This window comes from Gorilla gorilla, chromosome 8 (genome assembly GCF_029281585.2).
Source record: "Gorilla gorilla gorilla isolate KB3781 chromosome 8, NHGRI_mGorGor1-v2.1_pri, whole genome shotgun sequence".
Lineage (NCBI taxonomy): Eukaryota > Metazoa > Chordata > Mammalia > Primates > Hominidae > Gorilla > Gorilla gorilla.
In genome coordinates, this window is record NC_073232.2 from 133777248 (window position 1) to 133794935 (window position 17688).

The 17688-nt window shown below is 45.6% G+C and overlaps 1 protein-coding gene across 5 annotated transcripts in view; it reads right to left on the minus strand.

Annotated features, from left to right (window-relative positions):
• Positions 1 to 264: 264 nt before the first annotated feature.
• Positions 265 to 17688, minus strand: part of FGFR2 (fibroblast growth factor receptor 2) — a 121556-nt gene continuing 104132 nt past the window's right edge. For all 5 annotated transcript variants that reach the window (XM_004050205.5, XM_019035163.4, XM_019035162.4 and 2 more), the window contains 5 exons: positions 9895 to 10017; positions 9258 to 9328; positions 7298 to 7435; positions 5594 to 5699; positions 265 to 1949 (listed from right to left, as the gene is read on the minus strand). In XM_004050205.5, coding sequence (XP_004050253.1) covers positions 1785 to 1949; positions 5594 to 5699; positions 7298 to 7435; positions 9258 to 9328; positions 9895 to 10017 — 603 coding nt within the window. In that variant the 3' untranslated portion in view covers positions 265 to 1784. The remainder of the gene's footprint in view (positions 1950 to 5593; positions 5700 to 7297; positions 7436 to 9257; positions 9329 to 9894; positions 10018 to 17688) is intronic.

Genomic DNA, 17688 nt, shown 5'->3' on the forward strand with positions numbered 1-17688 from the left:
GGGAACTGGTAGGGCTCAGAAAGGAACGATGATTCCATTGAGGTGCCAGTAAGCAACCGAGCCAGGGCTCCAACCAACTGATTCAGATTTTCCACTGGATCAACCTCAACCTGTCACAGGTACTGCTGGTCTCAGGCAACCCTTCTGGCAAGTCACCCCCGTGTGTAGCACATAAGACCCTTGGCAGCCCTGCCCTTCCTGCATTCACAACAGCACTCAGTCAGCACCTCCAAGCACAGGAAACCATTTGGTAAGACACGAGTATTAAAAAAATAAGTTGTGTGACATTTATTTTGTCTTGTTAACATTAATATCTGTAGAAACATTTTTATTGTCAGTATAAAAATTAACAGGTTTTATTAAATACTTTCTCCATTTTGTAACACATAAGATCAGTGTAATCTGCATTCATCTTGCACGGCTATTGCAAAGTGAGTGGGTGTTTCCAAAGCAAAACACAATACTCTAGTACAGAAGGAACAACGGCGATATTTTGTCTGATGTAGGTATGAGGCTGGATCTTTTGGTGAGGTCCTGCCAGAATTAGATGAAAGCAATCCCTTAAAAAGACGGACGTATCCCCAAAACTATCAGCAGAACAACTCTGTGTTTCAATTTTCTATGATGGGACTTGAAGATCCTAACAGGCGTCTCCAATGCCAAAGAGTCTGGAAGCCATTATCAAAATTCACTGAAGAGAATACAGGCTAATCTGATTAATGTGCAACTCAGAAGCAGAAGGCCAGCTGCCAGAGAGAAGCACATTCTGCTATCATTTCAACTAAGGTCTGTCCTCAAGGAATGGATTAAGGCATCTTTTAAGAGGACGCTGGTACCATTTGTCTTGGGGAGTCCAGTTAGACGTTGCGTTGACGTAATGACAGGGTTGCACACCAAAATGAAACACCTTCCTATGAATGAGTTCTTTTAATATGGGGCATTTAGGAGGCCTAAGAACAATCGTCTGACAGCAGCATTTAAACACAAATAAATCAAAGCTTCATTTTCCCCAAATTAGTCATATATTGTAAATATTCTCTTTTCAAAGGATCTGATAACTAGTTAAGTCCAAGCAATAGATTAACTAGTCTGCTGTGCTGCCTGCATAGAAATGCCACTTAAATTACAAAAACAACTATAAATGATTAATTGTTTTGTATATTACCAATTCATTAATAAATTAACGTTATACCATTTTCCCTGAAAGCAAAAGTATTTTTCCACCTCTGCTCGGTGAAAATTAAGAAATTATGTGTAAGAACAGCATTTAGCAAATAGCTATTAAAAAAAGACCAATTTTCTAGGTGCATTGGGACATCCATTTAAAATCAATACAAAAAATAATTCCTTGTAAATATATAATATATATTTATACATAATTTGAATATATTTACATACATCCAGCACCTATATACTGCATTTGTGCTCTGTAAGTGTGTGCTGACATAAATCTTCTCCAATTATTACAAAATTAACAAGGAAGGCAGAACGCACGTCCACCTTGAGTCCTACTGGTCCACAGCCAGTACGCACGGCAGGTGAGAGGGGTTACATGGTGGCTTGTGGCAGTCCACTGCTCCAGAAACCTTCTTCTCCTCCTGGTGAAGATTACAAGTTTTCAACTGTATAAATCTTTACACGTATGCTGATTACTTTTCCAATTATTTACTCCTCTGATCCATATATACAAGTGGAGACAATAAGCTCTGGGAGGCATGGTCTCCCTGCTCAGTGTAGCTAGGTTCCCAGTGCTGTCCTGTTTGGGGACAGGCAGACACAGTCATTCATGTTTTAACACTGCCGTTTATGTGTGGATACTGAGGAAGGCATGGTTCATAAGGCATGGGGTCTGGAGAAAAAACAGAATCATCTCCTGAAGAACAAGAACTTCTTGTGTCAGGGTAACTAGGTGAATACTGTTCGAGAGGTTGGCTGAGGTCCAAGTATTCCTGAAAGAAGGGAAGAGAGACGTTTTATTTCATCTTGGGTCAGCATAACAAGGTGAATACGGTTCAAGAGGCTGACTGAGGTCCAAGTATTCCTGAAAGAAGGGAAGAGAAGAGTTTTATTTCAAACACAAACTCTTGAGATGTGGGTATTGGACGCGGGACAGGACAGGAGACCCCTAGAAGGTGAACAGAGACCCAGCCCACCTGACTTCCACGAAGACCTCCCTGAGACCACATCTGATGTACCCCAGGCTGTCCTTAGCTTTTCTCTTGGAATCCATCATAAATCAACTATTGGCAGGTAGAGAACAATAAAACCTAGTTGAGCTATAGGTGCTGGGCAGGCAGCTCGGCTTCACACGGACCTAAATAACCCACTGAGTCTACACCACCTCCTCACTAGAGCCCTTGCTTCAAATGCGAGCCCCAGCAAAATGAAAACCGGTAACATGTTGTGGGTCCCCAGACCCCCTTTAAGTAGTTGAGACTATGAATATTTATTTTCTGAATTACATTTTACTATTGTAGTTTCGGGGATAATTGAAGGGGAATACTTCTTCATTCAGCGGGTAATTTAACAGATGTAACTGATTACTCTCAGAAGCTCTCCGAGTTGAAAATGTAAACAGGTTCAAAAAAGGCTTAGACATACTCATGTATGTTAAATCCATAATGCGCTGTTAACGGAAACTTTAGGAAAACATAGGTGAAGTTTCAAAGTTTTGAAGGTTTGAGATTCAGAAAGTGTCCTCTGCTCCCCAAGGCACCCAGTGCTGGTGCTGCAAGAAGCCCTCTGGATCACCCCAGGGTGACACTTCCTCCGACTTGGGTGCCCACAGACGACTCTGTATGGCCTGAGGGCTAAAGATGGTCTTTAACATTGGTAAGCGGTTGAAAACAAAAACCAAAAGAAGAAGAATATTTTATAGGATTAAAATGAATAAAATTTATATACAATTATATAAAATTCCAATTTCGGGATCCATAAAATTTTACTAGAAGACAGATTAGAACACATCTATTTACATATTGTCTGTGGCTACTTTGAGGCTACAGTGGCGAAGTTGCAACAGAGACCACAGGGCCGGCGAAACTGAAAATATTTACTCCCTGGCCCTCTACAGAAAGCAGTTGCCGACCCCTGTTCTGAAGCTATGAAAAGCTTTCTAAATTGGGAGCTTGTGGGTCTCTCTGCCTCCACTGGGCTGGCACAGTGGGGCAGTTCTGCTCACACATCCAGAAGCCAACAACTATTCTATGACATGTGGTTTTGCTGAGAGGGGGCAAAAAGTGCAGACCACAGCACAAACAGCCTCAGTGTTATCAGAAAAGAGCCCATGGAATGTTGGCAACTAGACATTTTTAAAGACACACACACACACACACACACAAAACCCTATAATTCATCACCAGGGTTGGCAAGAGAAAGAGTCCCCATCCCAGAAGGGGAATGTGTCAGTTCCAACAACATCAGCATCAACCACACAACTGGAAACAAACACGCCCACCACATCAAAAGAGAACTTTTTGCTTACAATGATAAAAACGAAATTTTGTCCTAAATGGAACCATTTTTCTTGAGCATATGGTAATGATTTTCAGAAGGAAAGAAACTTCGATTTTTATATCCACCAGACAATACGGCATTCTGCTTTTTTATTTTAGGGTACTAGATACAAATTTCAGTATCAACGGACCCACTCTACATGTAAATATATAAATAAATCACTCTGAGCATAGACATGAGATCATTAAAATAGAACTTTAGTGTTTTTCCCAGTTTCTTTTTTTTTTTTTTTTTGAGACGGAGTCTTGCTCTGTCGCCAAGGCTGGAATGCAATGGCATGATCTCGGCTCACTGCAACCTCTGCCTCCCCGGTTCAAGCGACTCTCCTGCCTCAGCCTCCCGGAGTAGCCGGGATTACAGGCGCACACCAACACGCCCGGCTAATTTTTTGTATCTTTAGTAGAGACAGGGTTTCACCATGTTGGCCAGGCTGGTCTGGAACTCCTGACCTCATGATCCGCCTGCCTCGGCCTCCCAAAGTGCTGGGATTACAGGCGTGAGCCACTGCGCCTGGCCAACTTTTCCCGGTTTCTAAATGAAGGCATAAACTTTCAGATCTCATAGGAAAAAAACAGGGATATCAGTAGATTCCAAGTCTACAGTTAAAGGAACTTATACTAGAAACAACAATTTTGGCAGAAGAAGAAAGTTGGTTTCTTTCCCCCCTTCAACCGTTCCTTTCCTTTCAACTTCTGAAGGTCAGCTGTATTCATTTAAGTGCAATCTCTTCCTTTATCCAGCACAGGCCACAGTCAGACGCATAAGATAAAGCTGCTGAGCTAAGACTTCATATCACTACATTTGATTATTACTTTTTAAAAAATCACTCTAAAACTATTTTCTAAATCAGAAATTAAGTGTATTATTTTCCTTCTAAAATACTTGGGGGACCTTAACTTTTTTCTTGTTGAGACAATTGCATGGTTTGGAGTTAGTTTCCTGTGTAAAAGAACACTATTGTGCATCCTCATTAACTATCTCAAAATACATTCATTAACAATTTCTCTATCTTAAGATTTGACTAGACTTGATGGGTTTATCATCTTTCCTGCTCAGAGCATATGCTTTCCATAATTATAAAAGGCACTCTATCTGCATATTGAAGGAGCCACCGACATGGCTAAATTTGCACAGTGAGTGACAGATGAGTGTTTCTTTTGTTGGCAAGGATCATAAATTATTATTATTTTCTTTTTGAGATGAAGTCTTGCTCTGTCTCCCAGACTGGAGTGCAGTGGCGCAATCTCAGTCACTGCAACCTTCACCTCCTGGGTTCAAGCGATTCCCCTACCTCGCCTCCTAAGTAGCTGGGATTACAGGCACATACCACCACATCCAACTAATTTTTGTATTTTTAGTAGAGACAGGGTTTCGCCATGTTGGCCAGGCTGCTCTCGAACTCCTGGCCTCAGGTGATCTGCCCTCCTCGGCTTCCCAAAATGCTGGGATTACAGGCGAGAGCATAAATATTTTAGGGAAAATAAATATTTTAACAAAAGGTACATGTTTTTATGTAAAAATCATATAAGTTGCTCATTGTAGAAAACAGTGTATGTTTATATACACCTAGAAAGAGGCTGCAAGGCATATAGCATTACCAGCAGGATCACATAGGATAGTACTATGGTAACAGAAGCTGGTGTTACAAAACTTCATTGTATTCCATCAAGCAAATGATGACGAACGTTATCAGTTTACCCACTAATGACCAAAGCACAGAATCAAACTTGCACAGGAATCCAAGCTTTTTCCCATGCACACCAAAATGCAAGTGAATACTGCTTCCCCTTTCCCACTCTCCCACACACACCGGACTGCTCCACCAGCAGCTACACTGAAGGCAGCCTCGGGGATGTCCCTCTGTCTTTGGTTTCATGAGTCAGAACTCACAAAATGAAGTTCTGAGAAAAATCACGATTTGAGAGGAACCCATAGTTGAACTATCTGACCCTATGGAAAAAGAATAAACAAGACCACAGACTCCAACCAACAGCCAACAGGGGAGTGTGTGTGTAAAACACTACGCATGTCTCACAAGACAACCAAGGACAAGGGCCTTCTAGAAGGAAGTTCTTACCTCATTGGTTGTGAGAGTGAGAATTCGATCCAAGTCTTCTACCAACTGCTTGAATGTTGGTCTCTGGGAGGGCACTGCATGCCAACAGTCCCTCATCATCATGTACCTGGGAAAAATGGATTTCCTTGAATTAATTTCATATGCACTGGGTACGTGGTTATAGTCAGTTTTAATAGGCAATATGGGGACGTGTTGTAAATTAGGAAAATGCATCAGAACCTTCCAGGCAACTAGATTAGGAGGTCATGAATCACTTTCCCAAAAGCGTCCCTGCCAGTTCCTCCGAAAGGCACTTTGACTTACAAAAACATGTTAGAAAGGCATCTAAGCCATCAAGAAAGACACATCTATGTGTTTTCCCTGGTAACCCTGGGCCACAGTGACATCTCACAATGGCATCACACCCTAAAGATGCTTTGGAGGCTGAAGGAAAATGCGTATTTCCATGGGCTGGTCTCCAGTCTTCCCTCCCCTGACACCCTGCCCTGCACCAAAGCAGCTCTACTATTTGTCTGCCCAGTGCTTTGGGTCTTAATGATTCTAGTTGACAAAGCTTCCTGAGTTAAAAAAAATAAAATAAAATTTGAAAACTACAACTTCAAGTTTTTAATGAATTAATCTGCCACCACTGGGCTGCACACTAACTTCCTGATTAACTCTTAGATAGGCTTAGCTTCCCAGGTCTTATCTTGATTTTGGGTTTCGACAGATCCTCTACATTACAAAAAAAAAAAAAACAATAGGAATGACAAAGAGCACAATAAATGCCTTTATATAATATGCTATAAAATGTGGCCATTCATCAGACATCCACGGTACACCGAAAAGCACTCACGGGATTACTGATATAAAATCCCCACGAAATGATACACAATAGACCGCAGTTTCTGGGACAATCACTCTTCTTAGTTAATCCTAGAGGGGTTGAGGCAGGAGGCAGAGAGACTCCTTTCAAAGCACTGATTCTATTGCACCAGGCACACGTCACAAACACAACATAACTCCACTTAAAGTGTGAGGCAGGTTTTGCTAGAAACCAGCTCATGGTTTTACAGGCAGATCTGGTACTCTAAGGAGGGCGCCTGGACACATGTTTAATTCTCTGCACTAAAACACAAGTGAGACCTAGGTAACCAAACACGAGTTCCTTCGCTCTGAGGAAATGTGGTTGGCGTCAATCTGTAATGGCAATTTTCAATGGTTCGAGAAGTTCCAGAAACACCGATTCTCCACTGGCCACGATGGCGCCAGGCGGGGGCCAGGCACAACCACCAGGGAAAGGCTGTGTTGGTTCCTTAATCCTACACCCTGCAGGGCGGCCCCGCGGCTTTCTAGCTTGTTTCCTGACCCGTGGGTCTTCCTGTCACTCCACGGGAGACCGCAGAAGTGCAGCACAGTGGCCCAGGAAGACCACTCCTGCTGGCTCTGCAAAGTCAGGAGCCCTCAGCCAGGCAGCCAGGCAGCCAGACACCCTCTGATCCAAAGCCCCCTCCATACTCAGAATAATGTTCTTTCTCTCAGACAAGTAATGGTTGTCGGTGTCGCTATGTATCCCAGCTCTGGATTGAGCCCAGAGAGCTTCAGCCATTCTTCTTAGAGCATGTTTAGGAAACCAGGGGCCTTCAAAAATGAGATACATCAGGAGAGGTATTACTGGTGTGGCAAGTCCACTGTGGCACCGGCAGGAAAGACAACAGCCCTTACAGTTCGTTGGTGCAGTTGGCTGGCTTATCCATTCTGTGTCCTTCCTTCAGCAGCTTAAAAAGTTCCTCCACGGGAATCCCTGGGTAGGGCGAGCCCCCTAAAGTGAAGATCTCCCACATTAACACCCCGAAGGACCAGCTGCAACAAAAGGAGAAAGCACGGCATTACTAACCCATCCACGTTGCCAAAACCTAAACACGCCCAGCTGAGACATAAACACCTCCTCACTTCTGAAGTTCAAAGACAAATGGGCCCTCCTGCAGTTCATCCTATGTGCTCTTTCCTGCCCTGCAAGAGCATCCCCGAATGATGATGACACGGGGATGTGCTGATGGAATTTTCCATCAATAGACAAAAAGGCAAACTGCCATCACTCTGGAATAGAGCTGCTTGTCTTAAATGTGGTGTTAGCAATGCAAGGATCTCAGTTTCTCAGTTTCAAAGCCTTTACGCTCCTTTCCAACTCCTTATGTGCCTGACCCAAGGGTTGTGATCTACCAGGATGGGCAGTTGACAGAATAAGGCCAGCAAGCCAACTCCGCAGGATCACAGCTGCCCTGTGTGGCTGGCGGAACATCTGCTGCACAGAGGCTCTGGAACTTACTAAGATCGCAAAGGCAATCAGCACAGGGCTGGGGTTAGGATGAGGAATCACATGCCCCAGATGAGTTGCACACAACAAAACTGAACACATCTCACAGGCCACAATTTATTTACTGGACTCTTCAGAGATTTGGACTTCCTGTGCCAAGTTCAGGAGGCTCAATCTCTGGGATGAGCAAGCTGAGAGAGCCAGGTTTAGCTATGTCATGGTCATTCTGGAAACTCAACCTTCTGTACTCGACGGTGGTGTTTCACTCCGCAGTTTTCTACAGAGCAAAAGCAGCAGCACAGGACAGGCAGAACAGCCTCTGTGCCTCAGTTGCTCACAGCAAAAATGGGATCGTCATGTCTTTTTTTTTTAGGATTGTTGAGAGGACCAACTGTGGTAGCACAGAATTAATGCCTACCCAGAACTCCTCCTGCTCATACAAATAAAAAATAGTTCAAGTGATTTTTTTTTTCCCCAGATAGAGGCTCGCTCTGTTGCCAGGCTGGAGTGCAGTGGCACAATCTCAGCTCACTGCAACCTCTGACTCCCAGGTTCAAGTGATTCTCCTGCCTCAGCCTCCCAAGTAGTGGAGATTACAGACACGCATCACTACGCCCAGCTAATTTTTGTAGTTTTAGTAGAGACGGGGTTTCACCATGTTGGCCAGGATGGCCTTGATCTCCTGACCTCGTGATCCACCCACCTTGGCCTCCCAAAGTGCTGGGATTGATTACAGGTATGAGACACTGCACCCAGCCTTCAACTGAATTTTCAAATCTAAAATATCAGTTGGAGCCTGACCCCATTGGTTTTGTCAGTATATCATAACAGAAATATCCTACTGTGTTTCTAGAATGCTATCAAGGATGCCAAAGCAAGATCAGACCTTTTTGTTGAGGGATAAACATAGAGAGTAGACCCTGTGGAGGTCCCCAGCCTGGACCACATCTCACTCAGCTCCACTCTTTAAGGACAAATCTGGGTTAGAGGGAAATATGACAAACTACTCGTAAGTGGGAAAAGCTCCAGGATTACTCCTTTAATGGAGTGAAGAACATGCCAAGAGCTTGGCGAATTAGATAACCGCTTTGTAGTTGCACATCCATGAATATGTTCAAGGGAAGGACTTCCGCTCTGGCAGGGGGAGGTCAGCAGTTCCACCTCCTGTGCTCTTTGAAGCCAGGCAGATTAGTAACAGAGCATTGGTTATCAGCCTACCATAAAATCCGTCCTTTCTAAGGCCAGCTCCTGCACCTTCTACGAATGTGTGAAATGCAGCAGCCACTAAAGAAGGAAGAAAGGCGAAGTATGTACAGTATTTTTGCAGCTCAAGCCCAGGAAAAAGCCAGAGAAAAGAGAGTTACTCACACATCACTCTGATGAGTGTATACTCTATCAAACAGGGCTTCTGGAGCCATCCACTTGACTGGAAGCCGCCCCTGCAAATGTAGAGGAAAATGCAAAAACTAAATATATTTAAAAGAATTTATCTTAGCAGGCTCAATAGGGCTATGCCCTGTTTAAGAGCTGATATTCTCGGTTTTTACTAATCAGTCAATAGAGCAGAAATCAGTCCCAATGAGGACCATGCACAATGTGTGAGATGCACAGGTCTGGGCCGTTAATAAAATGCCATCTCCTTGGATTCTATCCTTTATCCCCCTAGCACACAGATGCTCCTTGACCAGTTATTAGGCAAAAATTAAACCAGTAACTTCCAAGCTGTAGTTTTTGCTATGAAAGTTCTTGACGAGAACCATAAGAAAATCCTAGCAGTTGCTGATTATTCTGTATATAAGTGTTTCACATTTACTAAAATTGACATAATAGAGGCTAAATTTGCATATTGAGAGTTTGTGAATAGTAAGGCAAAAGAACGGGAATCGGGGCAGGGGAATGGGTCCCCATCCATCCCACCCAGCTCTCAACATTGACGGCCTTTCTTCCTGGAACATTCTGAGCCCCACCCCCGCCCCTGCCCACTGTGTTACTGCCATCGACTTACATTGGTGGTCTTTTTGTAATAGTCTATATTGTTGATATCTCTGGCGAGTCCGAAGTCTGCTATTTTCATCACATTGTTTTCTGTTACCAAAACATTTCTGGCTGCTAAATCTCGATGAATACACTGAAATCAAGAAAGAAGCAAGAGAAATAACTAATTTCAAAACACCGCCAGAACAAAAAGGAAATATGTTCATTTCTTAAAATGCAGATAGAAAATATAGCTGATGTTAAAAACCAGTTGCGGTATACTATAAGAAATACAGTGTGGCCGGGTGCGGTGGCTCATGCCTGTAATACCAGCACTTTAGGAGGTCAAAGTGGGCAGATCACTTGAGGTCAGTAGTTCGAGACCAGCCTGGCCAACATGGCAAATCCCATCTCTGCTAAAACTACAAAAATTAGCCGAGCGTGGTGATGTGCACCTGTAGTCCCAGCTACTCAGGAGGCTGAGGCACAAGAATCACTTGAACCTGGGAGACAGAGGTTGCAGTGAGCTGAGATCACGCCATTGCACTCCAGCCTGGGTGACAGAGTGAGACTGTCTCAAAAAAAAAAAAAAAAAGAAAAGAAAAGAAAAGAAAACGCAGTGTGGCTCTAAGATTAAGAAGACAGGTCAACTGGGATCATCGGAGAGCCTGGAACACGACATGTATTTGTTTTGGAATTATAAATAAATAGAATGATCATCTTGAAGAGCGAAGATAGACTAAATAACCATATTCTCTTCTATCTCCAGTTGTCCAGCCACACCGGTGACTTTCTTTCAGCTGCTTATAGATCTGTATCTGATCATCCTAAAATCTTTTCTCTCAACACTTGCTCTCCTGCCCTTTAAACCTGAATTTTCAGAAGCGTTGGTTAAAATCCAACATTGCGTCTTCTTCATTCCTGGTCACTTTTCAAACATTCTAATCTGTGTTCCACCCTTGCCTCTCCTGAAGCTTATGAAGAACCTCTGAATTGTTAGACGCAAATGACGTCCTCCAACTCCTCAGTTGTTCCTCCTCTGTGGCTTCAGATGCTATTGATTTCTTGTTTTTTAAAATGGTCCCTCTGTTTAGGTTTTTTTGTTTTTGTTTTTTTGTTTTAACATGGAGTCTTGTTCTTGTCGCCCAGGCTGGAGTGCAATGGTGCGATCTCGGCTCACTGCAACCTCCGCCTCCTGGGTTCAAGCGATTCTCCTGCCTCAGCCTCCCGAGTAGCTGAGATTACAGGTGCCTGCCACCACACCCGGCTAATATTTTGTATTTTTAGTAGAGATAGGGTTTCACCATGTCGGTCAGGCTGGTCTCGAACTCCTGACCTCAGGTGAGCCACCCGCCTCGGCCTCCCAAAGTGCTAGGATTACAGCTGTGAGCCACCGCACCCGGCCCCTCTGTTTAGTTTTATCCCGTCCCCTTCCCTCAGCTGGCTCTCTGTCTCTCCCTGCCCTCTTAGAATCTCTGGCTGGCTCTTCTCTGTTTCTGTCCCTTCAAATAGAGGAATTGTTCCATTAAGTTTATGTATTTCCATACATCCTCACGGCATTAATTCTAAACACATACAAAATATGTGCAAGTTCGTATCTCCATCATGACCTCCCTCCTGAGACTCATGTTCTCATTTTCAACTGTCTATGGGACACTTCCCCACTGACATTCCCTTGACGTCTCAAATTCAAGGTTTCAACTCCTCCAATGCTTTGTCTTTCTTAATCAGAGAGCTATACACCGGTATTCTTTACACACTCCTCCAAAGTCCTGTTGATTTCAACTCCAAAATGCCTTCCCATGTGTCCACACCATGCCTTTCCCACTGCTAATCCCTTAGTCCAGGCCATCTTCACTGTCTGCCCCCTCCCCCTGAGACTTCCACACTGCCCGTCTAGCGGGTCTCTACGCTTCCAAACTTAGCCCTGTTGTACCTCCTCCATGTCCCATGACTAAGGTTCCTGAAATGACTAGTCATGTCCTTTCTTGGTCTCTACCATGGTCAATGTCCGTCTATCCACATTCTCAGTCCAATTTCTCCTAACACCTGGCCTCAGCCTGAATGTGCCACATACACTGAATCTAAACACTGAAATATTAAATACTTGCTACAGAATAGCTAATTTATTGTCTTGACACTAACTCTTGGGTCTCAGAAAGATCTAGCTATTACGACTTTTCCTTCTCTTTTTTTTTTTTTTTTTTTGAGACAGAGTTTCACTCTTGTTTCCCAGGCTAGAGTGCAGTGGCACGATCTTGGCTCAGTGCAACCTCTGCCTCCCAGGTTCAAGTGATTCTCCTGCCCTCAGCCTCCCAAGTAGCTGGGATTGCAGGTGCCCACCACCACATCAGGCTAATTTTGTATTTTTGGTAGAGATAGGGTTTCACCATGTTGGTCAGGCTGGTCTCAAACTCCTGACCTCAAGTGATCCACCCGCCTCGGCCTCCCAAAGTACTGGGATTATAGGCGTGAGCCACCACGCCCGGCCTATGATTTTTCCTTTCTACAAATGATACGCTATTGTGAGCTGCTGCATTTTTGTTACACTTTCATATAGCAAGATTTCCACAAGATACAAGGTAATTAGGGTCTCCAATCATCACCTTCTATTTTGGGAAGAGATAAGACACAAAGAAGCAAATATCACCACCAAAGGCTTTTACACTGGTTACTGGCAAAGGTTAACTATCATACGAAGCAGAAAGTCTTATCAGTCCATTCAACAAGGCTGAAATGGGGCCAATCTTAGGCACTCCAAGAAATGGACAATTAAAAAAGGGGCAAGCTAAGTGATCCCTGAAATATAAATAAGGAATTATTTGATTCCACCCCGACCCCTAGCTATTCCTTGTGTTCACACACTTCTGGGCCTCCCGGGTAGCCTAAGCCCAGAAGCGGGAAAGCAAGAAAGCCACGCAAGCTTGCAATCCCTGGCCAGGTTGGAAGCAGGAAACGTGAGAGCTCACAGAAGCTGCCTGGAGATTCGTCTGGGGCTGCAGCCCTGTTCCCAGTTTTGGAGGCCTCTTCAAATTGAACTTCCAAGCCCCGGGCCAAACTCTCCCGGTGGTGTGCTCCTGCCGACACGCGCTCTGTGTGTCTGGCAAGCTGTGTGGTCAGAAGAATGTGCTTCCCACGCACTGGGCTCCAACCATGCATTAGGGCTCAGCTTGCACAGAGACACTGCTGACGGCTCCCTCCACCATCTTCTCAGCGAAAGCCAGAGTCTAGCGTGGCCATCCCTCATCCCAGGGGCTAGGAAACATCAAACCCCAGCCTCTGGGTTGAATAAGAGGAGACTTGGAACCCACACCCGAGAAAAAGAAAGTAATCAAAGGCAAGCCAAATCCCCGTCATCCACAGGAATGTGAGTTGTTCTCCAGCACAGGGAGCTGACCATTTTATACAATTAGGGCCCTGGGACAGTTTGGTGTTCCATAGGTGAAGGTCAGTGGGTCACTAAGGGAAGGAAGACCAACATCCCTATGATGTAGACAGTATGCCCTGTGCCCAGTATGGCTGATGACGTCGAATTCCTGCAGCAACCTATGACATGGATAGTGTTATACCCATTTTACAGGTGGGGAAGCTGGGGCTTCACTAAAAAAACTGCTCAGGCTGAGCGTGGTGGCTCACACCTGTTATCCCAGAACTTTGGGAGGCCGAGGCAGGCGGATCCCGAGGTCAGGAGATGGAGACCACCCTGGCTAACACAGTGAAACCCCATCTCTACTAAAAACACAAAAAATTAGCCGGGCGTGGTGGCAAGCGCCTGTAGTCCCAGCTACTCGGGAGGCTGAGGCAGGAGAATCGCTAGAACCCAGGAGGCAGAGGCTGCAGTGAGCCGAGATAGCGCCACTGAACTCCAGCCTCAGCGAAAGAGCTAGACTCTGTCTCAACCAAAAAAAAAAATCTGCTCAGGGCCAGGCGCAGTGACTCATGCCTGTAATCCCAGCACTTTGGGAGGCTGAGGTGGGCAGATCACTTGAGGTCAGGAGTTCAAGACCAGCCTGGCCAACATGGTATGGTAAAACCCCGTCTCTACCAAAAAATAGCCAGGTGTGGTGGTACATGCCTGTAGTCCCAGCAACTCAGGAGGCTGAGGTGGGAGAATCACTTGAACCCAGGAGGCCAAGGCTGCAGTGAGCCAAGATCACGCCACTGCACTCCAGCCAGGTGACAGAGTGAGACCCTGTCTCAAAAACAAAAACGAAAAACAAACTGCTCAGGTTTAACACTTTGAGGGTTAACTGGGTTTGGGATTTGGTTAAAAAAGTAAAATTAGTGTGATTTGAGCTAAAAATAGTAAGGATTTTATAAATTGTGTAAGGCTCAAATACCCTATTACCTAATTGCATTGCTATATACACCATGGTGTTTTTTCACTTCTCTGTCTCCAGTCCCCAACCCCTACCCCAACACTCACACACTCACGCACACACGCCCATGTACACACACAACTGAAAGCTGCTGGAGGCCAGGCACTGTGTGTTCATCTCAATCGGCCCAGCGCTGAGCACAGATGAACCCAGTACATCAGTAACGATGTAATCAACAGTTCTCTTTTGCCCCTTCCTTCAGGCAAGCAGGTCTCTCACAAGCCCAAGGCTCCCCATTGTGAGGGGATGGGTGTGGCAAAGCCAGGGCCGGACCCTTTGCCTGGTTCTTCATTCTCCACTTTCAAGAATAAGCCCTCCATTTTTGGAAGCAGAGCCCTCGCAAGGGGACCATGCTTAACATCTTCATCTACCTCCATTTTCAAACCTATTCTGGGTCATTAACTGCAGGTGGCCTCCAGTAAGTGGCTTTGGAACCATGCCATGTCTTAAAGGCCCATACAATATCCCTTTTACCTTGGGCTGTTATTCAATGTAGAGACAATGAGGCCACACTGGGGCACTAAACAACCCCTCACCCACCCCCCACGCGGAATCTCATTGGTCCTGCCTCAGTTTAGAGAGAGTTAGGGGCCTCATGAGAGCAGGAGACAGCTGAGTGGGGGACCAGGAGACCTAGGTCTGGGACCTGCCACTCCACTCTTCGGACCTACAAGTCCCCTTCTCAGAAGTGAGGACATCTGAGTCCTCCTGACACATCTGGTCTCAAACCATTCATGCTGCTTCCTCATCGTCCTCCCCCATACAATGGGGATCCAAATCCCACCTATTTCCGGGTTGTTCTGAGGGCTACGTGAGATGCTTTATGTCAAATGCTCTGCCACGGTGCCTGGAAGATGGTTAGCTTCTCCCGGAGGGGTCAGTAATTAATAATAACAATAGTTACTATTATCACAACACTTTAATATGGGTACTTCCGTTCTTCCACGATTAAATGGATGCATTTGCCCTGCTTAGCAAAGTTCGTCTCTTAGTTTTCTCTCCGCCAGCTCCAAAACAGGAAGGAGCTCTGGGTCCTCAGGGCTAGGGTAGGCAGGGGTACCACCACTGCCTCTAGGACCAGGACTCAACACCCGTGCTTCTCACCAGTCTGAGCGCCGAGGCTCTACTACCTGCCCCCTCCTTCCTGAAGCTCCCATGTGGGGCCTCTGCGCTCCGTGTCCTGATTTTCCTACTGCTCAGGCTGTGCCTGCTTGGCCTCCGCTGCTGTTTCTGGTGCTTTCAGTCAATCTCTAGATTTGAGAATTTTCTCAGGACCTGACTTCAGGCTTCTGTTCTCCTCTTCCAAGCTTCTCCGCAGATGAGTTTGTCCACGCCCATGGCTTGAACTCACAGCTCCCTTTGCTGCCTCCCAGCTGTTAGCCCACCCTCAGAGCTGAGCTGCTGCCTGCAGCTTCCTCATTATCTCCCCTTGGATGACTCAGATACGCTCAAGACGAGCTCGGATTTTCCACCCAAATCTATGCCCCCTGCCCCAGCCCTGATTCCCAAGTCCTCCCAGACTTGGAAGCTGCACCACCATCCAGTTTTTCAAGCTGGAAATCCAGAAGTCATCCTTGATCTCTCTTTGTCTCCCTCCTATCTAATCAATCCATTCACTATCCCAAGAGCAAAATATGTCCAACATCAGCCCACCAGCTTTTCTCAGTGTCTTTGGACCCAACAGACCCTAGCCCAAACCATCATCACCTTTGACAGGGGCTCAGCCTTCCCATTCACCACACAAGCAGCAGTGAGAGTCATTTGTGAAGCACAAACTGATCCTCTTCCTCCCCCTCAGAGGCTTCCATGGCAGTGACAGCAAAGTGCAGCATCCTGACATGAGTAAGGCCTTATCCCTCTGTTTCCTCCATGGCACCTTTTTCAATATTTTTTTATAACCTTATTTTCATTCCCACATTTACAGTCAATTTCTCTTACTGTCACCCATGGTTCCTGCCCCAGGAGGTCAAGGACTATGTCTCTTCTGGCCACTTCGCTGGAGAGCCTGACCAAGGGCATGAGACATCGGGGGTGCTCTAGGAGTAGATGTTGAAGGATTTAATAAAATGACTGAGCCAGCCCTCCTACCACATTTCCCCTAGTAGCACCGCCCTGCTGGGTGCAAAACTGCTTCCCCTATCTCCCACACAGGTAGGGCAGGGAGTGATCAAGACCAGAATATCAAAATAGGCAGCCTACAGATGGGCTACCCTCCCCAGGCTTATTTAGGAAGAGTTCACAGCTGCAGAAAAGGAGGGATGGCACAGTGAGTATCCACCACTGCTGGGTTTGCTTGTTACACCTACTCAATCACTTGCTGTCTCCATGTCCTGCCCCATCTGCCCCCACACACATACACACTTGGGATAGTGAATGGATTGATTATATTTTATGGCTGGACCACTTAAAACTGAGCTGCAGGCATCACTGATACTTCACAAATCTCAATTCTTCAGCGTATTTCTCCTACAACAGATACCACTGTCACCACCCCCCGCAAATTCAACACTGATACAGAAATATAACCAGTAATATTATACAGTCCATATTCAAAGGACACTCACAAATGTCCTTTCTAAGAACTGGCCACCCTCCCCGACCCACAGGATCCAGTCCAGGATCCCACTTTTACACTTAGGAATTGTCTCATCAGCCCCCTTTTATCTGGAACTGTCTCCCCAGCAGTTTTTGTCTTTCGAGACACTGACATTTTGAAGCGATATCATGTCAAACATCCCATGTTCTGGATCTGTCTGGTTGTCTCTGGATGCCAAATAGATTGGCAAACTACCCTACATACATGCACGCACACACACGTGTACGTAAACACAATCACAGAAGTCAAAACTGTGTTTAGTTTCCTAAAACCTATATATTGGGAGATTTTTATATGAAAAAGATCTGAAAAAGTCCTAAACTCTAAACTCTCCTGAAAAAATGTTTTTAAAGTTTTTCTTAAATTAAAAAGGCAAAACCCCGTCTCTACCAAAAAAAAAAACAAAAAACACAAAACTTAGCCAGGCATGGTGGCACATCCCCGTACTCCCAGCTACTCAGGAGGTTGAGGTGGGAGGCTCACCTGAACCCAGGAGGTCAAGGCTGCAGTGAGCTGTGATTATGCCACGGCACTCCAGCCTGTTTGAAAGAAAGAAAAAACCATCCAGAACATGGGGTAGCTCTGGGCCATGTTCCTATGTGGCCAGAGAGTAGAGCTGAGGTGCAGCCATCCCTCGAATCTCTGCACTCTGAGTGATCCGCAGGCCTTGGTGGTGTGACTGGCATGGCCCCATGGAGACTTGAGTTTGTGACCCTTCAGGCAACCCAGACCCCCAGTGACAGAGGGTCCACGCCGACCAGAGGATCTCACCTCTTTGGGGACCCAAGGAATTCCTGGCACTGCAATAAACTGCCATGCAGGTAGGAGCAGGGCCCACCTCTGCACAGGA